Here is a 22,348-nt window from a genome sequence, read left to right on the forward strand (position 1 = left end):
AAAGAAACATGGAGGATTCATACATGAACAACAATGGCAATTGTAATCTATTCTTTTGTGTGTAGGGGCCCCTTTTAAGGTGTAGACTATCCATAAGAGAGAGAGAGAGAGAGAGAGAGAGAGAGAGAGAAGCGTTTAGAAAAGGGATGCTTCCATATGTAGACTATCCATAAAAGCAGCAAAGCAGAAGGTTTTTTGCTTACTGTTTTCTGTCAGAACATTTTCAAGGCTTGAGTTTTTATGTTTTTAAATTAAGGGGAAAGTGGGAAACCATCTACTGAAACGGGTATTTATGACCCGCTGTTCCACGTTAAATAAGGGAGGCGAGGGGGCAGAGAGAAACACAGGGGAGAGAGAGAGGGAGGAGAAGCAAGAATGGATGTGGGTCAGTTGCAGAGAAGGTTAGTTGATTATACAGCATCCTTATTTCGTGAGGTGAGTACAATGAATAGAATACAGAGAAAGAAAAAAAAAAAACTGCAGATGGGTCTGCTTCTTTGTGTTTTAATTATGTTCTGATGATTTCATCTTGCTTGTTAAGAGGTTTTGCTGATGCTTTTTTTTTTTTTTGTTGGTGAGAAGGGATTTCTGGATGATCAATTCACTCAGCTTCAGCAACTTCAAGACGAGAGTAACCCTGATTTCGTTTTTGAAGTTGTCTCTCTCTTTTTCGAAGATTCTGAGAGGCTTCTAAACGATTTGGCCATATCCCTGTGGGTATTCAAGCTGCTGCTTCTATTTTTCGGATCTACTGTTGCTTTTCTTTGATAACTTTTCTGGTTCTGGCCTTGATGGGTCTAGGACTACAGTCTCATTTGTGTTCTTGGATTTCTATTTCTTTCTTGCAGGGATCAGCCGAGTGTAGATTTCAAGAAGGTCGATGCCCATGTTCACCAGTTGAAGGGTAGTAGCTCCAGGTTACTTCCCTAGTTCCCTTCCAGCTTGTTCTTATTTAGTTGCTATATTGAGTGCGTATGGCCAAAGAATACCTGGTTTTTCCTTTTTTTTTTCTCTTGTCCACCCTCTTCTTTTTTCCCTGTTCTTATAAAGGAAACCTCTTCATCCTCACATAACAAGAACCAATTTTAAGTTTCTAATCTCTAGTAGAAAAAATCTTTTACTCTAAGAATATAGTCTGTTTCAAAGCTAACTCGGATCTGAGTTGCAGCCCCAGATTTCAGAGAGGGGGGAAATCAAAATTTGGATCTTATTCATATATCTATAATTAATGTTTGATGAGGAGGATGGGTTTCTATGGGTTACAGCATAGGTGCACAGAGAGTAAAAAATGTCTGCATTGCTTTTCGCAACTTTTGCGAGGAACAGAACATTGAAGGGTGAGTTATTGCTTTCCTTTCACATATCCTCCTTTTTTGAATTAACCCAGATCTTACTGCTTACTGTTAGAACTATGGAAGTCCTCCTCGACTTCTTCTGATCAAGAGAAGAATCTGGTTTAGGTGTCTGAGATGTCTGCAACAAGTGAAACATGATTATGCTCTTGTGAAGAACAAGCTTGAAACTCTATTCAGGGTGAGTGGATGAAATTATCTCTCTTTCTCTCTCTCTCTAGAAGTCTCATTTTTCTTCTCATTGAACTGTAGCTGGAGCAACAGGTTTTAGCAGCTGGTGGGTCGATTCCGATGGAGTGAGTGGTGGCAAGGTCTAATCAAAAGCAGAAAGGTAGAGAACGAAAGAAAGAAAAATGGAGGGTAGTGGTATAGAGAAGCGTTGTACTTTTTTTTTTTATGGTGTTTGAGATGTAAACTACTTCACTTAGTAGTTCTCTTCTTTTAACTGTATGGGGGATTGTTAAGCATAAGAGGGGAGAGAATCTGAGCAAGTCTTTTTGTCCCTTTTGCCATCTCATCAGGTCCACGGCCCACCCACTCTCATTTTCAAATTGAAATGTTGATAATCTTCTCTGTTATTCCATCTTGCATGGTCTAATCTGCCATGATTATGTCAGGCAAGGAGCAATAATTGATCAGATCAAGTTTTCTTCTATTCACTCAGGGATATGAAAGGAAAAATAGGTAAGCTAGCAAAAACAAATAACAAGGTAAGAAAAACACAATCTAAGGTCCTTGTCTGGTAGAAATAGAAATTAGAAAGTAATCTTTGTTTAAGTGACTTACAGTCATCTTCATACCTAACCATGGGTACAGGGTTTCTTGAATCCATGGAACCATTTTCATTGTGATTAAATGAGACCCATCTGATTTTGTGGAACCACATTGAAACCGTCTGATACAACTGACCCAGATATGGGTCCTCTGGTTTGAATGATTTGGTAAGTCAAGCAGATGAAGGATCTCAAGAATATATATATATATATATATATATATATTAATCTACTTAATCAGAGTTGTTAATCTACTTAATTGAATAAGGACGGCAGTACTGTCAAGTGGGGGAATTGCGTCGACATCTTTATTTACAGTTCATTTCTAGATAGGGAGAAATACAGAATGGATACCAAACAGCATTTCAATGCAAAAACCAAAAAAAAGAAAAAAAAATCAATGCAATGGAGGATTGGAGGGCTATTTTTTCATTATTTTTGGGAATTTGTTCAATTCTTTAATGAGCCATCACTATTTTTCTTTGTAACAATATCACAGATGTGTCTGGCAATGTCAACGGTCAATGCTTAATTGCTTACCAATTACCATCAGTTGGGATTTGCATTTGCCTCTTGGTCTGCAATTACATGTGCAAACATGATATGGAACAAGAGCTCTGTACTAAATGAATTCATTCAACGTTTCTTTATTTAGCTTTCCACCTTTCGCCTTTTTAACTTTTGGGATCTTGCCTTTAAAGACCAAGACTGTTTGTTAAATGTTAAGCGTCGTGGTCTATGGGACTGTTAAAAATAGTTGGGAAGACTATTTTCAGCGTGAAAAAAAAAACAAAAGCTTCACTTGAAGCCTTCTGATTTTTGGTTTATTGTCTTTCCATACGCTTGTCTTTGGGTCTTTTGTTCTATACAATACCAAACAAGAAAATGCCATTTTTGGTCTTTCGAGCTTCCTGCAAACTGAAAGACGTGCAAAAATAACAGGCGGAAGCTCCTGGAGTTGATTGTTGATGCAGAGCAGGAAATTGTTGTTTTGGGACTTGCCACCTCTCAGACCCCACATAATAAGTAAAAATAACAAGTATCAACCTCCTTAGATGATTGCAAGTCTGCAACCATCAATTCCTTTGGCAATTCTCTGTATTGTCAGAATTTATTTTTGATTTTTTTTTCAACCCAAAATTTAGGATTTTTCTTGCTCTGACCCCTGGCTACCCTTTGGTGTCATTTAAACTGTGATTTACCAGCTAAGCATAAATTGTCCTCGTGTACCGACTATGAGTCTTGAGATTCTATTGACAGTTGTTGATTATCATTTGTAATGCAGTGATTGTACATTTACTGTCTAAGCCTGGGGCTTGCTTCATTTGATCTGATTGGGGTTAGGGATGGTTTTGCCTGACAGAAATGATAGGTTCCATCACCATGCAGTATGAGGCCAAGGGTCCACAAGTGTGAACCCAATGCATAACAACGATAAGTGCAGTCAAGCTTTTCACCTAATCTTGGCGCGACGGTTGGGTTGCTCCATTGCAACCTGGGTGACCAGGATTCAAATCTTGGAAACAGTGTATCTGTATGTGCAGGGGGTAATAAGGCTGCATATATCTGTCCCTCCCCAGACCCCGCATTGCTGGGCTGCCCTTCCTCATGACTCTTTAAGAATCTACCCAAGCCCCTGCTCATTGTAAGTCTGTCCAGGAAATATTCAATTAAAAGTTACAATGCTTGAAAATCAGAATTTGGAAAAACAAATTGCTTTACCTGATCCAGAAATATGAATGCCATCGTTTACCAGGATTTAATGATCAAGTACACATTTGAAAAAGGAATATGCAAGAACCGTCCTGTGAACTCAGTGTCCATCTTCTGTACCTTTCTAATTTCAGGGATTTTGATAAACATGTCTGTAGAAGTAGAAACTTGATGATATTAGAGATACTATTTTTCTCAGTATATGAAGGATAAGTTCAGTTGTATATTTCCTTTCTTTCTACTACTTTCTTTGAACTCATTGGCACTGTAAGTGCCTTTATTCAAAATATATGATCCTCCAAAGATCATCGTTAGTAATACAAAATATCAACCAAAGAAAAATAATCATTTCTTATTATTGAAGAATATTTTACTCTGTCTCAGCAAGTACTCTTAGTTTGATTTGGTGATCTACGCCAGATTCTTTTCTGCTCATTAAAGCTACCAATCAGAGCAGACTGCAATTTTTCACCCAATAGATTTGTAAAGTGGTCATAATATGCCATAGGGTTCACACTTTCCAATATTTTGGCTAGTTTTCCTCTCCTTTTATCAATGATAATTTGTCCATCTTTGGATATATCACCAGTAGCCAATACTTTTATGGGCTTGACTTGGAAGCTTAGATTTAGATAGTGATTATGACCAGCCAAGATTATTGCACCAAGAATTTCACCCAAGAATGTATCCTGTAGCCAGATAAAACAGTAAAAATAAGATGAAGGAGTGAGACAAAGGAGAATATACTTAAACTAATGAAATGCAGAAAATTTAAATCTACATCATGAAAATACTAGGATTAGGAACACAACATCTATTGGTCTCATCTAGAGATCTTGGTAGGTTAAGGTTGACCTGTTCAGTTGGTCCTGGTTAAACAAAATCACATGCGACTGTCCAAAAACATGTACAATATGTTTAGAAAAGGATCATAAACCCATCGGTTACAATAACCCAATTGGTCCTAATCCCCCCCCCCCTCCAATTTCAAAATTGAACACACAGTGTTTCCTGCACCATGCCAAATGACTACCAGCATTCTGTTGGTGAACTGTTTCTAAGTCTATTAGAATGATACCTTAAGTTTCTCCTTGTTATATTTAGAAATCATGTTACTTTACCATATGATGGTAGCTACGATGCTTTTGTTGTAAACTATATAGCCTTGACAGAAATTTCTGTGCAAGTACAGCCTCGGGGGTCTTTTTTGTGAGCCTTAGCCTCTTCAGAATCTTGCGGAAGGAACTGACTTGCCTTTGGATGCCAAGCGGAATGAGTGTGATATTGAGTTTTGAGTCAAAGACCTTTTTTGCAGCCAATGGATCAAGAAACAGATTGAATTCCGCATATTTATTTGAAGGAACTGTGAAGACATTTCCTTTATCCTTGCTGTCATAGGTGATGTGTCCACCAACTATATATACATTCTGAAAGTGGAAATTAAACAAATGGTCAATGATGTTAACTGGGTATCCATAAAGTTCATTATTTTCATTGAAATGATAAAGAGAAGATCAAGAAGATATAAGGCTTTAAATATGCATGAGAGTAGCCACTTCTTACGGGAATTGCCGAAGGATAGCTTTCTTTCCTTCTCTTTTCTCAAGTTCATCATATTCTATCTGGTAATCTACTCCATTCTCTGAATAAACTTCCTTGATAAGTTACTAATAAAAAAGAATGAAAGGAGGGAGCACCAAGCACATAAATACCAGTGGTTGATGGGAAACATGAATGATGAGGAGAACCACCCTCAACTTCATAGAAAAAGGTAACTCCTCTTCCAAAGTTTTCTGCACAATATTTCTTTCCTGGGAATTAAGGATCTAAGAATACGCTGAACATATCATAGTCAATGACCACTTATCAAGGCCCACCATGACCTCTCCCAAGTTCCTTGGGTGAATGGTTGCACTTAAAGATTCATGAATTCATTCAGCTTTTAGTTTACAAGGTTGTATCATACTTCAATGATTCATGTCAAAATTGTCTTGAGCAATATGATTCAGTTAATCCTCAAAAAGGGCACCTACCCAAAAGGTTAATTAAAAGAAAAGATAATAGAACGTACAGTTAATAATGGAAATGTGTTTCATATGGTAGGTGACTAAAATCAGATATTATACAACAAAAACATCATAAGATTATCTGAGTTTTTTCTTTTTTTAAATTCTTCTTCATTGATAATCTATTCTATGAGCATTTCAAAGAACAGGAAAAATTACTGACCTCAATCATCAAACTTGCCTTCTTCTCTGAAAGAATTATGTTTGCTAAATTAGTCAAAGGTCCGCTGGTCAGCATTGTAACTTTGGATCCTGCATCCATAGTGCTCAAAATGGATCTCACAACTTCTAATGCTAGTGGTTGTCTAACTTCAGGATGATCAGTATCTCTAGGAGGTCCAAACCTCAGGGAATTTTCTGCTGTATACCTGAAACATCACTACAAATGTCATTCAATGAACTAAAATATGTTCAAGAGAATATGGAATATAAAAAATGAAACCAAACAAAGAAAAAATTTAAAAGGTACAGCTTAACCTAGGAACAACAAACCCAAATACCTAACCATCTTTTCTAACTCTCTTGTGCATAAAACAATTAACTTTTCCTTGGAGGTGGTTAACAGGAAAGTCAATATATACATGCAAAATGCCCTACATGAGAATGAAGATAAGATACTTTTCCCCATAAGTGCATTGTGTGCAATGAAAATGGTAAACCTATCAAATTGATTGATTATTAATTGAACAGTAGTCTCAATCATTGGCACCATTTCTTGAGATTGTCAAAATTAGTTAGGTGTTTCTCTTGTAATCATTGAGCCTTACCCCTTTTTGTATGGAAAAAGAGTAAAGGTCATTGGGTAGGCTATTCCTTTTTTTAAGAAGATATTATTAATTATCACTAGGAGGGGGGACGTGAGCCTTACCCCTAAAAGGAAAACATGCACTACAGAAAAACATTTAAAACTAAAACAATGCCTAAAATAGACTACATTAATTACACCGAGAGATGAAACCTTTGTTTGGTCTTGAAGACCTATGAATTGACTCTGCTTGTGCCACAGGAGGCAAAGTCTCTTGTTCCACATTGGAATTGTGTACCATTTTCTCTCTCCATTATTATCCAATTCTGGTTCTGCTCATCTGTTGTTTCTTTTTTAGAGAAAAGGTATAGTACTTCATCCTTTTCTGTACATGTGATCACCCTTTCTGATCTTTCTCGATCTGAGGTTCTATCCTAATTAAATTGACTTCAGCCTCTTGGTTGCAAATTTGTTTTTCTACAGCTGCAATTGTTGCTTCAATCTCAAGAGGCATTGCAGCAACTTGGTAGGGCATTTTCTGCACAATCCTTCTAAGTAGGGTCTCACTAATGCATCTCCATTCTGCTACCTTTAATTTTTCAATTTCCAGTTCATACTCTAATTCACTATCGCTAACCAAGTCATAAAGCACTTTCAGTGCCACATTCTCTACATCAAACATCTAGTGGGCATTCACCTTACCTATATTTTTTCTCCTTTGCAACCACTATTGCTGCCTTAGTATTTATTTCATACACCCATTAACCCAGTAAGCAACTTCCCCATCATCAACATTATTTGTACATTTTTCCATTCTGACTTCCAACAAAGACTACTCTTTCTTCTAAAGTAGGTTCGATTTAAGAACCCTTTTCTACCATGATCAAAGAAGAAGATGGAGCATCCTCTTTAGGATTTCCATCCCTACCACTGGTATGTCTGCATTCGGTTCTAATCACTTCCTTGCCTTTTCCGTGCATCATAGTTTCATTCAGAACCTTCCTCTTTTTTTGTTTTTTCTTCTTCCATTGACATTCAGATTCCTCATGGCCTTTCTTATTACAATACTTGCAATAAGAGGGCATGTTCTCATAGACTATTCTTTGCCATAACCTATCTTTCCTAGAGCCAATCCAAAGACGATAAGGTAAGGTGGTATACTGGACCATCATAGGAAAGATTTTCAAATTCCAACCCCAAAAAAAAGAAGAATGCAAATAAAGAAAAATTTTGATGGTTTTTGCCAGGTAGCCTAGCCTTTCAATGATTGATGGGTATTTATAATAGGTGTTATTGGTAGAATCAGACCAAGGAATTCTAGCAAAACCATGACTCTTCCTATGTTGTTGTATGAAATCAATCCCTCTAAATTGAAAAATGAGAAGACCTGTGCAACATGATTAAATTGGCTTCTTGTTCTGGTGAGGGCCAATAGATGACTACCAATACCTTTCTAAAACAAAGATTTTTCCACCAACTTGAACATTTCATTTTGTGGGTGTCAAGGCTAGCCAATGAGTTATCTCTGGCTAAAGGCGAGCTGAGGTCAAATTTTCTAGGGAGAGAGTACACATGCTGGTATACCTATGCCCTATTTGTATTAAGGATTTCTGGATTTTTTGTTTCTCTTTCCTCCTTTTTCCCTGTCAAATTCATGTACTCATGAAAAACTTATACTAATTATGAGTACTTTAGCAATGCAAAGAATAGAATTATGCACATTACTTAAAGGTTAATCTAACAGAAGATAAGGATACAATAGATGTTGTAGTTTTAGTAGATCTAATACACATTAGTTAATAAAAAATATTATTTTTTATTATTATATATAACATTTATTGTCACATCTATACATGCATAGAATCTAACTAGTCCTAATAATTTATCCAACACCCATCTACTTCTTACCAGGAAGGTTATTATGGTATGAATTATGGATATTATCTTGGCACTCATAGGAGGAGATGCCATTTGCATTAGTAGTTAATTATGGTAGAAAAGAGGTAAATGTGGAATTAGAATCATGAAGGCATATTTTAGAATCAAAGGGTTTAATGGTAACCCAGGAAAAAAGAATACATGCAGTTCCATTCAGTAAAAGCAAATTTAGAAGTAGAAAAAGCAAACTATTGATAGCAAAAGTGATGCCAATTGCCAGAAGCAACCACTATTTCTAATTAATTTCGACTACACATAATGAAAGAGATATTAATGTGAAGGTGTCCTCATAAATACTGTGGTAGATGAAGTTGATGTGTGCTGCTGAAATGTTGCAGGACTAATGCCTATTAATCACATTATAAGGAATATTTCCACAAGAATGCTATAAGTCCAATGCTGCTTTAAGGATTCCTTTTGGGAAAGAAACAAAACATCCATAAAATCAACATGACCAAGAAGAGGATTCTGAGATAGATAGGCAGGGGAACAACGAAGAATATGAGAAACAAGAGAATATGTGGAAACAAATAGGTTGCACTAATATGCGAAGAGATGAGGAAAGGTAGAATTAGATGATTTGATGTCAATATGGTACCAACAACCACATAATTAGGAGTATTTGGTGAAAGCTGAAGATGGTAAAATGGAAACAGGAAGGACAAAAAAGAAAACGGGATTGTCATAACTTCTGCTTTTTCAACAGAAGTTATGATCCTACATACTACAAAGCAAGAATTGTGTATCTAACAGACAAATAGTTGTTATAAAGCCTAGGTTTAGTTTTAATGGAGTTAAGCACCTGACTAAGTTGTATTTCTTATTCTGTCATAAGGAATATTATACAAGAAGTTCTATATTCTTACAGAAGGCACTCCCAGGACATTATCTCTGGTCACAAATATCCCCTCTGACTGCAAGGAAAATGGGTTTTCTCCTTGAATGTTTAATGTCCTTCAAGATTAGTCCCATATGTAGTTTCAAAAAAACATTGATGCTGCATTATGAATTTGTCCTTAGAAGTTCTGAAAGAAGCCCATATACAAAAAGTGCTTAGTTAGCATTTAGAAGATTGGGATGAAGACATAGAACAAAGTTACTTATTATACATTAACTACATATTATTAGTTAACCTAAACAAGAATGGATTCATTATAACAGGACATCGCAGTTTGGATGTTTAAGTTGGCCAAAAATAAAATACAATGTGTGACAATGTAACCTTGGATTCTAGGGGTACTTCTCACTTCATTAATCTTGGAATAAACAGTTCAATTTTTTTCATCGCTAAATTTCCTGTTCAATTCCTAAATACCAATAATTTCATTACGTTTTGCACTGCAAGAAATACTAATATGGAATTCCAATTTTAAGTTCTAGTTATTGTTTTTTCTGTTTTTGTCTAATGATGATGATGATGTTTTGTTGTGTCAAAAATGACCTACCAAGGAAACAACATCAATGTTTATAAGAACATACCTCTAACACAAAAGGAGAGACCAAAGACTTTTATTTCCATTAGTTCTTCCATTTGAGAATCCAAATATGTAATTAACCACGTTTGGAATGTGAGCATTCAAGTGAAACAGAAGACTACCCTTCAAAATGCAATTAGCATCAGTATTATATCAAGATGTAAGAAATACCTTCTAGGGCTCCTTGGAAGATGACGAGCAAACCCATAAAATGTGTCAGAATCAAGAAACCCACCACTTCCATGTGGTATAGCCTTGACATGCTTGCAGCCACCAACAGAAGGAAAAGATGGATTTGCCTCACCAATTGCAAACATGTCTCCCAGACCAACTGGAATATCATCACGTCCCATCATATGCAGTACATCATAAACAACGTCTATTGTTGCAGCATTTGCCCAGCCTGTGGGACTTATCAATATTCCCTGTTGGAAGAAGAAAAGCCATGCATAAAGGAATGTTACTTGCATCTCACACAACTTGAAATGATGGTTGATTAAGTGGTTTCCAATTTAAGTTCAGGAAAAGTATGATGTATTTGAAATTGATTAACATATTTTTTGGTAAATAGGATCAAGTTGCAAGAAACATGTACTAACTGTTGAAGGTACATCACAAATTGGCATTCCTAGAGAATACATCCAGGTCTTAAGGCTCAGTTTGGAAGGAGTACAAATACTATGTACAGAACAAATACATATAAAACAATACAAAATACAAGGTTTTGCACTCTACATATTTGTATTTGTACTCCTTCCAACTGAGCCTAAGGTTAAAAAATAATCCACCAACTCCACTGCCCAGATAAAGTAAACAAGTACCAGCATCATGGTATGGGGGCCATGATTAAACATCTTAGTAGCATCATCCACACATTCATAAGTCAGAATAATCTGGCCATCCAAGCTATACATAGGCAAATTAGCCTTTCTAGGAAAGATACTGTCAAGTTTTTGCCTGTCTTTCCTAATGATGAATTGTATTGGGAAAAGAATCTTAATTGTAATTCATATTAGTATTGGAGAAACAGAAACTTCTTTGTTTTCTTTTAATAAAAGAATGACAATTTAAAAGAGGATTGGACCTTGATAGAGTGGAGTGGAAAAATAGGATTCATGTAGGTGACCTCCACTGTTTTATGGCTTGGTTGAGTCGAGTTTCCTTTAATGGAAACCCAATCACTTTCAGAGTATCTTTTTATATAAATGATTAAATTTTATATACATCAATAATAAAGATCATTTCGGTCTTCTTTTAACTATGTAAGCAGTAATCAAGTGATAACCTCATTTCTCACCTCTGTGCTCAGAACATTAGCAATGCAACCACTTAAGCCACCATATGTCTTGACTCATTGATCTATGTGCCAGGGGTACCAGCCAGGCAAAGCAATGACCCAGATGGTACTTTGAATGCACTTTACTTATATAATTCAAAACCAATGAAATTAAAAAAAATAATAATAATAATAGAAAGGGAAAACAACCATACCTTGAGGTTTATTACTTCAACAGGTACTTTCAGGAGATAGATTAAAGAGAGAAAGTCTCCAGCACTCATATCCATGTCAAAAATAACAGGTTTTCCTAATTTTCTTGTTCCAAAATCTGGTTTGTACATAATCTCTTTATAGTAAGGAAATTGGGTTGCAAAATTAAATCTTCCAGATTGCTCAGGGAGGTTTAGAACCTGCATTTCCCAACACATAGAATTTTCATTTATCTATGTGTGATTACTGAAGAAATACCAAAATTTAAACATAAAAACGCTATAAAAGGAACACTCAGAATCATTTACATCCAAGAAGCTTTTAAAAAATTCTCTTTCCAGCAGACTGCCAATATCCTGATTTGGTTTTGCCTTTGTAGCAACGAGAACATGTACTGCTTCTGTACCGTTTATCTCCTTTGTGTAACCATCCTGCTTGCAATGTAAAATTAGATGATAGAATTCTCTTGTATTTAAGGTGAAACTAACTTAATCTTCCTACAATATCATGAACCAACTGGAAATGCATTACCAAAAAAAAAGGGAAAAGGGGGACATTATTGTTTGATTTAAAGTCAAGACAAGCACTGTGCATTTATCAGATTAAACCAAGAAAAAAATTCTAAGAGCATCTCGCCCCATAAGGCCTGGTTTGTAACTAGATACATTTTCCATCAGATGATTCATGACTAATTTTATTCTGCTTCAGAGAAAAGTCAACAACCAATTACCTGACATCTTCCTTTCCCATTCTTCACTAAGCAGAAGGGATCCTGAATTCCCATCTGAACATGGCCACTATGTACTCCATTTTTCTGTAAATTAAACATTGGAATTTTGTGACCATCAAAAAACGGATTTGAGCCATCTGATATCCCGAATGGGTTGTTTGATGTCACTATTGTAATGTTCATATACTCCATCTCAGCAAATTCATTTTCCCCATCAAGGTTGTGCAAGTTATGCATGATTGACACAGCTACACCAGATGTAAATGAGTCCCACATGAAATGGCTCTGCAAGAGGTTATCCTAATTGATTAGCTCAATTCAATCACTGAAAGAGTACCACTAATCATTTTATGCTAATTTACTTGTGTATTTAACTTTATTTTTTGATAGGAAATGACAATTTCCAATCATTAAAATTTAAAATCATTACATTACATATCAGTCATTCCATAGTTGGAATGCTGATCCCAACAACAGATCCACTGTCACAATACAGCCCAGAAAAGTTCACTGTGAAATGCTAGAACATAAAAACATAGTTGCAGAGAGGAATAGCAATCAATGCAATAAAACAAAGCATCAGTTATAAACTACCCTATAGAATTGGTTGTAACCCCAAATATCACGGATCATTTTCAAGGACTTGAAGCAGTATTGTGACTCATAAGTATGTTGTCTCTGTTCAAATTCCATGAAAAAATTCTCTGTTGTAGGAATAGTGTTTGTTGCATCCAACGGAACAAGAGTGACTGGGATTCCAGAATGGAAAACCTATAATCAAACAAAATATCAAAATATTTGTAAGCATCTAAAAGTATATGCAATAAATTAAGGAAAATACTTAAATTTTATTGAGATACATAGTTTTTTCCCTTCTGTTTTATACAGTAAACTGTCCTAGCTATATTTTCATAATGTCCATTGAATAATCTACATTCAAAAAATTGTATTACCTGGTATGCTGCAAAAGGATCTCCAAAGATATTGAATTCAGCATATGGGTTGCTGTTAAAGGCTGAATATAGATTGCCAAGATCACTACACTGTTTAGGCTTGCAAGTGAAGATGGATTTCTTAGGACAGGAACCTGTTGGGTTGCTAGACCTCACACCACCACCCATGACATAAATGTGCTCAGTGTTCTTCTTCAGATGAGGATTATTCATGAGGAAAATGGCAAAGTTTGTATGTGCCCCAATAATGAGTACAGTGACAGGACCCTTTGATATTGTATCTATCATCACTCTTTGTGCAGTAGGTTGCTGAAGAGGCAAATATTGTCTGTTCCCCTGCTTCAACAACAATAATGTGTAGGAGCTAGATATTAGAATGCAGAGAAGATACAAAAGCCTACAGGCATGTAATATAGTAATAAGTTGCTCTTCCCCATCAAACCCCATATGTTCTTACAATCTGCTAAAAGCATCTAAGAAGACGGTGAAAACTACCAAAATGATTACCTGTGGAAGGAATCCTCTCCGTATTCCATAATTTGTATCAACATTTAATCGCCCCCGTAAGGGGATAGCTTGTCTATACCTACAACCTCCAGCAGTTGAGAGCCCCTAACAAAGAATGTTCAGACACTAATAAAATCAATAACAAACAAGGATATCCATTGACTCAGGGAGTCAACTGATTTTTCAAATACAACATCCCATCAAAATTTCAAAACCCAGATTCACTCTGAAAGTTATGAACAAGATAGATATTTAGAGTAATTTGCAGAGGATTCATTCAAGGAAATACTCTATCTTGATGGCATGTTACACATGAAACTGAGAAAAAAACATAGCAGGTTGTACATTTAACCTGTTCAATTATTGGAAGATATCCTCCAACATCTGGGAGGATGGTACCATTTGGTAATATTCCACCTTCACCTCCAATGCCAACTGCAATGTCATCACGACCCATCATGTAAAGAATGTCATATATTTGATTCACAGAATGCCCGGCATTAGTCCATGCATTGGTGTTGATAGTGATTGCCTACAGAAAGATAATAACTTGGATGAAGAAATATAAGGCAACACCTAGAAGCACTGAATTTCAGACTATCTCATAAACTAACATTTTCAAGACCAAACGTTGTCTGTACTCTCCTTTACCCATTTGTCTTTCTAACAGAAATATTCAATCATATAAAGCTCTTGGTGCAGCCCACCAACCAGTGTTAAAAATTCAATAATAAGAGACAGAGGAACAATACCTGCAAGTCCATTTCTGATCTGTTCTGCTTCAACAGATAGAGAAGAGCAAAGATATCATCAGTATCGACGTCAGTATCCAAAAGGATCCGTCGAGGCAAAGCATTAACAGAGGAAATATCTGCCCCCAGAACTCCAAACAAAAACAGTAACCAGAGAAGCCTCCCCAGCAACATTGACGTGTTGTATAGCAGCCGAGTATGAGCAATTCCTTCACTCGAAAGAGAATTGCTTTTATCAATACAACTGTTCTATCAATCACCCAGTTCTGAAAACGTCAGAAAAGGCACCCACCAGTTATTAGTTGAAAGAAGCATAGCATATGGGGATGGGAACGAAAAAGAAAAGGCAAAGATAGGGAAGAAGAGACAAAAGGAGTTAATAAAGATGAAAAGTGGAGTATGTTGTGATATTTGTGTGCCGGAGATTCGTCTAGAAATGTAGCAGGGATGCCGGAGAAGAAGAGACAGATTGACAGAGCATTGACAGGAATCAGCTTGTCATCTTTATTACTAGATTCTTGAAGAGAAAGGAAGAGAGAGAGAGAGAGAGAGAGAGAGAGAGAGAGAGAGAGAGATAAATGTCGGAAGACACGAGGGGGTGGGGGAATCCTTTGATATTTTATATAGTTGAGTGTTCTAAGTGAGTTGTTTATTGGGAGTCTCTCTGTTTGGGAAGAAAGCCTGTAGAGAGACTAAGAGGAGAGTTGAGGATATCTAGAGAGAGAGAGAGAGAGAGAGAGAGAGGAGAGAGAGATGTGCAGTTAATTGTGTTGGTAATGTCAATGGTGGCTAAAGCTAAAAGCGTTCTATAGTGATTGAAGATTTGTTTAATTCGGTTGATTTCTTTTTGCAGGTTGGGGAGTAAACGCAGTGGAACTGATGTGCTCTTGGACATTTATAAATGGATGGATTGAGATTCTTCTTCTACTATAATATTGTTGTTTGCTTTTGGAAGCTGAAGGGGAAGGCGGCAGAGACTTGTTTAATACAATGTATACACTTAACCCACGCTTTGGTTTGAAAGTGGAAATCCATGGTAGACTGCTCTCTGCTTCTGCTTCTGGTCAGACTGTTTATCATGATTATGTATCAGAATACAAACAAAGTGTCGGAGAGTCAGTTACTTGCAAAAAGAATGCTGTCAGTCGTTGAATGGAGGAGTCATGCTCTTATCATCTCATCGTCATTCGTCACAATCCATCACTCCATACGTCAAAATCAGGCACGCAAAATATAAAACTGAAAGCTGAATTTGGGGTATATGCTGATTCCTCTTATCGCATTTTTATCAGACTTTATTACTTTTTTCGTATTAAAATTTTATATTTAAAATATAAAATATTAATATATATTCATGATTGAGTCGGTTCAGTTTTGGTCGATTTATAAATGATTAAATCGGAATTGACCCAATTTGGTTGGATTGAGAAATCGCTGAACCAAAACCAATCGGAAATACTAGAAAACCGACCAATTCGAGTCGAATTGGGTCAGATTGGTACGTTTTCATCAGTTTGATGAACAACCCTAGATTAAATTAATTATTGTTATTTTTGTATTGTAAAAAATTATTAAAAATAATATATAAAATATAAATAATTATTAATTATATAAAAAATTGAAATATAAAACAATTGTATAATCATATATTTCTATTGTTTAACTTTCGCTTAACAAGGCCCATGCATCGCATGGGTCCTCGCTAGTTTCTATCAGTAGTGATTTTTGTGTTTATGAGAACTATCTCCCCTATTCATCTCGGATGCCTCACATCCAAAAATAATTGGAATCAGCCTAACAGGAGAAATTGTCATTTGTTGTGATTCCTCTTTGGAGTCCAATTTCTAACCGATTTATAAATTTCTTAGAAATTGGCCAACCAAATAACAAAATAATTGAAGATTTTGGAATTGCTAATGTCTCTCTGATGTGGCACTGATTTATGAAAAACCACCATCAATTCCAAACACCACCTTCATTGCCAAATATAAAAATGGAAAGATCTAGGGTAAATTACAGATATGTACCTGTACTTTGGGGGTAGTGACAGATAGGTATCCTGAACTTTCAATTGCAACAGTTGAGTACCCTGAACTCTCAAAAATAGACACTTGGGTCCATCCATTAGTATTCTGTCAATTAAACATTATATAATCTCAAAAATGCCCTTCTTGTGTATTTTTTAGATCATTCTATAGAGTAAAATTATCATCAAAGAACGCTGTTGTTGGACAATTTGAATATGTTATTTGCTGTGCATGTGAGAATGTCATTGTAGAGAGACGTTCGATTATTTGAGAATGATCTCAGAAATACACGAGAAAGGTATCTTTTGGTATTATGTAATGTTTAACTGATGGAATACTAACATATGGACCCAAGTGTCTATTTTTAAAAGTACAGAATACTCAAGTGTTGCAATTTAAAGTTCAGGTACCTATCGTCACTACCCCCAAAATATAAGATACTTATCTATAATTTACAAAAAAATCTATGATACTAAAAAGACATGTGACCAATCAAAACCCCATGAAAAATATACGTGATGCTGTTATATGGAAATCACTGTTTTTCATAGGACAAGTGAATAATCTCAACCACAAATCTTATGGGACCCGGTGTCCTAATAGGAACACATACCAATACAAAGGGGTTGTATGGTCACCTTTCATTCTATATCATAAAATGACATACAACTGCCTATATTTTATTTATTTTTTCGACACAAAAAGATAAATGCATGGATAATATGATTCAGCTTCCTTACATTCCACCTGTCGCTTGTCATTGAGGGTGCAAGTCAGGTTGGTCCAAGTTAAAAGTTTACACTGTTTTGGATTTGGACTTTGGGTTGGGCCCTTTGACAAAATCCCAACCATAACTAAGTAAACCATCAAAGAAAAAACAAAAGTGCAGCATATGACCAAACTACTATTAATTATATGATAAGGGTGAGCACAGATCGATTTAGTTCAGTTAGCTGGGAACTTACTCTCAGGGGGTGTTAATTGTACTCGATTTGGTCCAATATGATCCAGTCCAATGAATATTTTGGATCATTCTGGACTGATCCAATTTAATGTCTGGATCATCTAATTTGTTCAAATTTGTTATGATTTAGATTGGTTTCAATTCAAACCTGGTCTATTGACACCTATATTCTTTATCTTATATCAATGGATCAGATATTGGCTTAATTCAATCCAATCCAATATGTCTTGTTGGTCCATCCAATCCGTCCAAATTAATTTTATACTGGGCGGAGTCCAATCCATAACCTGTCCATTGACACCCTTACTTACTCCTCCAAGGGTCAATTCTGGGTTTTTATAACTAAAGCTTACCCTGTCAAGATTGGTTTCAAGGTCGGTGGTCTTGATGGTTATAGGGTCTACTAAGGTTGGTTTGTTTGTTTGTTTTATGTTCTTTCTCCTTTTCAAAGCTTTGACCTTGGATAATAATTTATCATAAGCATTCTACATTTCAAACTTATATAATCATTCAATCTCAAAGAATATAAAACATAATCCATAAACAACCTAAATAATACCACATAATCATTATTAATGATAATTCAACTTTACACATATTTATACAATTTAGTCAAATGTAATTTCGTTAAGTTCAAAATACAACCAACCTATTCCATCAAGGCCAATCAAGACCAATTCTCCAGTGTTGGTTTGGGTAAAATAAACTCCCAAACCCTAGAGCCAATCTAGGGAGGTGTCTGTTCCAAGAATTTGGAATGGTGGGTTCGATGAGGGTTCCAATCAATTCCAGGTACAACCGACCCATTTAGTCATCCCTAATTGATGGTCGATGTAATCTTTGAACCACATAGCTTTTCAAACTCATCCTTTTCCATCTCCATGGCCTAATCTGTGATTTTGTTTTGGTTTTATTTAGAGAGCCATTTGATCACATCCCATTTTCTTTTTAATAAATCAGACACCTATTTTTTCTTCTTTTTTAGAGAAAAAAGGCACAATGGTTGGTTAAAAGGCAAAACCTCTTGCTTATGAGAATAGCCAAATGCATGGACCTGGCTTTTATGTCTTTCAATAAATATACTTTTTTGAATTATGATTAGGGATATGTCCCTTTACAAAAATCACATGTGCCCAACCAAGCTACTGTCTTTTATTTCTCTTCATTATCATCATCATCTATTGGTTGTTAGGCTACAAATTTAAATTTCAACTTCTTTCCAATCAAGGTTTGAAGTATCGATACGTGTGATATGGAGTTACGGACATGGTGAAGGATCTCATCATACTCATCTTATGTTTTGTCTCTTAAATCGCACAATTTTGTAGGAGTATAAATACAAATATATAGAGTGCAGAGTCTTGTTTCGTCTATTATTTTATATGTATTTGTGTTATATATATTTGTATTTATATACTTTCCAAACTGAGTCTAAGAAATTAATCTAAGGTTTTTTAAAATTGGACTGGATAGGAAACCGTTTTGGAGACCGATTCCCAGGTCAAACGGTCCGACTGTCTAGTCTAAATAGATGACCTGTTCTGACAAAAACAAAAAACCGTTGTCCATATCAATAATTCAACTGTTTAACTGCGTAGGTCGACGATTCACTGACCAAACCAATGGATTTTGGGATGTAACGGCTACGTAAATATTCCCATCTCTCTATTTTAAATCTATTAAGGTCAACTAATGGAACAACCAAATACTAGTGGAGGCTAATGGAAATTTTTTAGGGATGTGGCTTCGCTTTATATAGTAGTACTGCATATTTAGTATTGGATCGACCACTCCATACTCCATAGACGATGAGGTCTTGATTGCTTTAACCTAATTAAGGAACTGACTGAAGGGTTTGGTTTATGCTGGATAATGGACCCTACCTTTTTTTTATATTTATTTGAATGGTGGAAGATCAAAAGTGCGACTCCCTTTTCATTCATCCTTCAAAGATCATAAATAAAAGGAATATTATTTAAAGAAAAAGAGAAGGATAAAATGGAATGTCAAGTGTAGAAGCATATCCTTGTCGTTATTTTATTTGTCCCTCAGCTTCATGGGCCTTCATAGAATGATAGCCTTCTGAAAACGACTTGGGGTGTTTGTGGGCTGTAAAAAGCCTTTTACCTTTATATCACTAAGCCCATAATTAATACTCATTGTTTATTTCAGTCAAAACCAATAAAATAATCAACCCCATTTTACCCTTGATTTTGGATTACCACTTCATGGTCCAAGAGGGTCCAGACAGAGACCATCAAAATCAGCGGAATCTCAAATTTCAAGTGGCAACCAAATGATTCCCTTCCTCGTCATTCAGCATTCCCCATTGGGCTTTGACTTTGTTTGCATTCACTATTTAGAGATAGAATGATGGATCAAGCACAGGGCAGCCACCTATCGGGGCATAGTTGACGAGACAAGATGAGACACCGGTTGTTGGGCCCATTTGGTCATTTCTGTACAAATTGGAATGTGACAGGCAACATTAGACGAACCTTCTCCGGTGCCCGGCCAATTTGGGTCACAGTGTCTCACTGCTCACTACTGCCATAATTCCATTTTTAAGGTGTAGTGCGTTTGGGGTTGGTTCAATTCTCCAATCAAATATAGAGAGAGTAGATAAGATGGTTTGAACATGTGCATAGAATAGAAGACTATGGTATCATTTAAAAGAAGTGATTTATTATACAATCAATAGGCTAGAAGAGTTTGGGGGTAGAATAAAAAAATATGGGTAATTATTGGCGTGAGGTGTAAATTAGGGGATATCCCTTGAATTCAGGGATACTTCTTATCTTAAGTTTACATGTAACTAGGAGAGGTGTGTATTGTGTATATATAACTCATTCTTTGCAAAGGAAAAATAATAAGAAAAACAGAAGAGCTTCTCCTTCTACTCGAGTTATCATGGTATTAGAGCATCACGATCCATGACAAACTCGACGTCCCGATCGCTGTGAAATCTTGGTCGCCAATAACTGGCGACCACTGCTATTACTGTTGCAAGTTCGGCGGTGGCTCTATCTGCTGCTATTACCGTTGCAAGTCCGACGATGGCTCTATCGTATGGTGTTTTCCCTCTATCCAGAACTATCAACCCCACCGCAGACCCCGGTGATTGACTACTACTATTGTCGTTGCAAGACCGACAGTTGCCCTGCTAAGATCTCGCCATCTCATTGTGGTTGCCGGTGGCTGACAACTGCTACTGCCGCTGCAACCCGCTGATATTGCCACTGCGAATTCTTGTTGAGTGCAAACTTCATCTTCTTCACATTAGAACTGTGATTCCACTGTGGTCGCCGGTGGTTGACAACTGCCACTGCTGCTGCAAACCGCCTGCCTCTTCGCGATCTACAACGACCGAACACCGTTCCCTGACACTCAACGTTAGGGGAGATTGCTAACTTCCTTCTACTCCGCGACGCCATCGGGAGAACACCCTTTTGCAGGCACAATCATGTCTGATTCGGAAACCTCAGATCTGTTTGGAGAACAACGACCTAATCCTACCCTCACTGAATTGACCACTAGAATGACTGAACTCCTGCACAAACCAATCCTGATTGCAGAGACCTCTGTCGCTCAGATCGGTGTTAAGTTGGATGGCACCAACTATGCCTTTTGGTCCCAAGTTGTTGAGATGTATATCTCTAGCAGAGACAAACTGGGATATATCAATGGTGAAATTCCTCAGCCTCCACCGACCGACCCAACCTTTGGAAGGTGGCGCACTGACAACGCTATTGTCAAAGGTTAATTAATTAACTCCATTAACGTATCCTTGATTGGTAACTTTATCCGATTCCCTACAGCAAAGATGGTGTGGGATTCTGTTGCTACTACGTACTTTGATGGCAGTGATACCTCACAAGTATACGATCTCCGGCGTCGTGTGACCCGCTTGCGCCAGTCTGGAGGGTCTCTTGAAAAGTACTATAATGACCTCAAAGGATTGTGGAGAGAAATTGATTTTCGCCATCAGAATCCGATGGAGTGTGTGGTGGATATTCAACGGTACATTACTCTCATTCAAGAAGAGAGAGTGTATATCTTCTTGGATGGCCTTGATGACAGACTAGACAAGATTCAGGCAGATGTACTCCAAATGCATCCGTTTCCCACTATTGAACAAGCATACGCACATGTTTGGAGAGAAGCTATCCGATAGAGGGTCATGATCACCGGCAACAATTTTGAAACTCTAGGAGCTGTTTTGGCCTCTAAATGTGTTAAGACTAGGCAACCTACGCCTTCCTCAACGGACTCTCTGCCTGCAAGCAACGAAAAATCTAGTACGTCCTCTAAATCTCGAGCATCTTCTGGTGGAACTAAATGTTCTCATTGTGGTAACTCAAAGCATACCGGGAGAATTGCTTCAAGCTACATGGCTATCCCGACTGGTGGCATGAACTCCAAGCTCGGAAATGTTAAGACAAGGCCAAAACTAGAGGTAAGGCTGCATTGGTTACAATAGAATCTCAACTCTCATTCACACCAAAGGGAGATGTACACCTCTCAGATTCAGGTAACAATCTTCCCAACAAGACCATTGATAACAAGGCATGAATTCTTGACTCAGGAGCTACTGACCCCATGACCTATGATGCTACTGATTTTTCAAAGACTTCAACCCCAAGACAGACTACAATTGCTAATGCCAATGGGGCTATCTCTCAAATCATAAGAGCAGGCACTGTGACCTTGTCACTTGCAATATCCTTGAAAAACACCTTGCTTATTCCCTCGCTCTCCCATAAATTACTATCTGTTAGCCAAATCTCTTCGGATCTAAATTGTATTGTGCTCATTTATCCCACTTTCTGTCTAATTCAGGATATTCTCACCAAGGAGATAATTG

At 36.8% G+C, this 22,348-nt stretch overlaps 3 protein-coding genes across 4 annotated transcripts; 2 read left to right on the forward strand and 1 right to left on the reverse strand.

The window, feature by feature from the left end:
* Positions 1–1,930, forward strand: LOC148867296 (histidine-containing phosphotransfer protein 1-like). Of its 2 annotated transcripts, none has more exons than XM_088979209.1 (6): positions 1–435; positions 583–713; positions 849–917; positions 1,266–1,337; positions 1,461–1,533; positions 1,605–1,930. In XM_088979209.1, the coding sequence occupies exons 1-6, from the start codon at positions 376–378 to the stop codon at positions 1,650–1,652; spliced, it is 453 nt and encodes a 150-aa protein (XP_088835335.1). In that variant the 5' UTR covers positions 1–375; the 3' UTR covers positions 1,653–1,930. The 2 variants fall into 2 exon arrangements, with proteins under 2 accessions (XP_088835335.1, XP_088835336.1); XM_088979210.1 differs by having other exon boundaries at positions 1,617–1,930.
* A 2,148-nt stretch (positions 1,931–4,078) lies between these two features.
* LOC148867297 (nucleoside hydrolase 3-like) lies at positions 4,079–14,947 on the reverse strand. Its single transcript, XM_088979208.1, has 13 exons — positions 14,786–14,947; positions 14,494–14,702; positions 14,094–14,273; positions 13,742–13,846; positions 13,235–13,570; positions 12,876–13,052; positions 12,282–12,566; positions 11,860–11,982; positions 11,554–11,751; positions 10,234–10,487; positions 6,068–6,272; positions 4,960–5,265; positions 4,079–4,527 (listed from the first exon to the last, which is right to left on the reverse strand). The coding sequence occupies exons 1-13, from the start codon at positions 14,811–14,813 to the stop codon at positions 4,219–4,221; spliced, it is 2,715 nt and encodes a 904-aa protein (XP_088835334.1). The 5' UTR covers positions 14,814–14,947; the 3' UTR covers positions 4,079–4,218.
* Positions 14,948–20,947: 6,000 nt separating this feature from the next.
* On the forward strand, positions 20,948–21,658 carry LOC148867298 (uncharacterized). Its single transcript, XM_088976476.1, has 2 exons — positions 20,948–21,242; positions 21,303–21,658. The coding sequence occupies exons 1-2, from the start codon at positions 20,948–20,950 to the stop codon at positions 21,656–21,658; spliced, it is 651 nt and encodes a 216-aa protein (XP_088832602.1).
* Positions 21,659–22,348: the final 690 nt, after the last annotated feature.

This window comes from Nelumbo lutea, chromosome 3 (assembly GCF_056320005.1).
Source record: "Nelumbo lutea isolate HS-2025 chromosome 3, American lotus-T2T, whole genome shotgun sequence".
Classification (NCBI taxonomy): domain Eukaryota; kingdom Viridiplantae; phylum Streptophyta; class Magnoliopsida; order Proteales; family Nelumbonaceae; genus Nelumbo; species Nelumbo lutea.

Excerpts from the sequence above, each read along its gene's own strand:
- LOC148867296 (XM_088979209.1), top strand. The coding sequence starts at position 376 with ATGGATGTGGGTCAGTTGCAGAGAAGGTTAGTTGATTATACAGCATCC. Across the intron at positions 1,338-1,460 it reads GAGGAACAGAACATTGAAGG|GTGTCTGAGATGTCTGCAAC; the intron begins GTGAGTTATTGC and ends AATCTGGTTTAG. Across the intron at positions 1,534-1,604 it reads AGCTTGAAACTCTATTCAGG|CTGGAGCAACAGGTTTTAGC; the intron begins GTGAGTGGATGA and ends ATTGAACTGTAG.
- LOC148867297 (XM_088979208.1), bottom strand. The coding sequence starts at position 14,813 with ATGCTATGCTTCTTTCAACTAATAACTG. Across the intron at positions 13,053-13,234 it reads ATCCTTTTGCAGCATACCAG|GTTTTCCATTCTGGAATCCC; the intron begins GTAATACAATTT and ends GTTTGATTATAG. Across the intron at positions 6,273-10,233 it reads CTTCCAAGGAGCCCTAGAAG|GTATACAGCAGAAAATTCCC; the intron begins GTATTTCTTACA and ends GTGATGTTTCAG.
- LOC148867298 (XM_088976476.1), top strand. The coding sequence starts at position 20,948 with ATGTCTGATTCGGAAACCTCAGATCTGTTTGGAGAACAACGACCTAAT. Across the intron at positions 21,243-21,302 it reads TGACAACGCTATTGTCAAAG|CAAAGATGGTGTGGGATTCT; the intron begins GTTAATTAATTA and ends GATTCCCTACAG.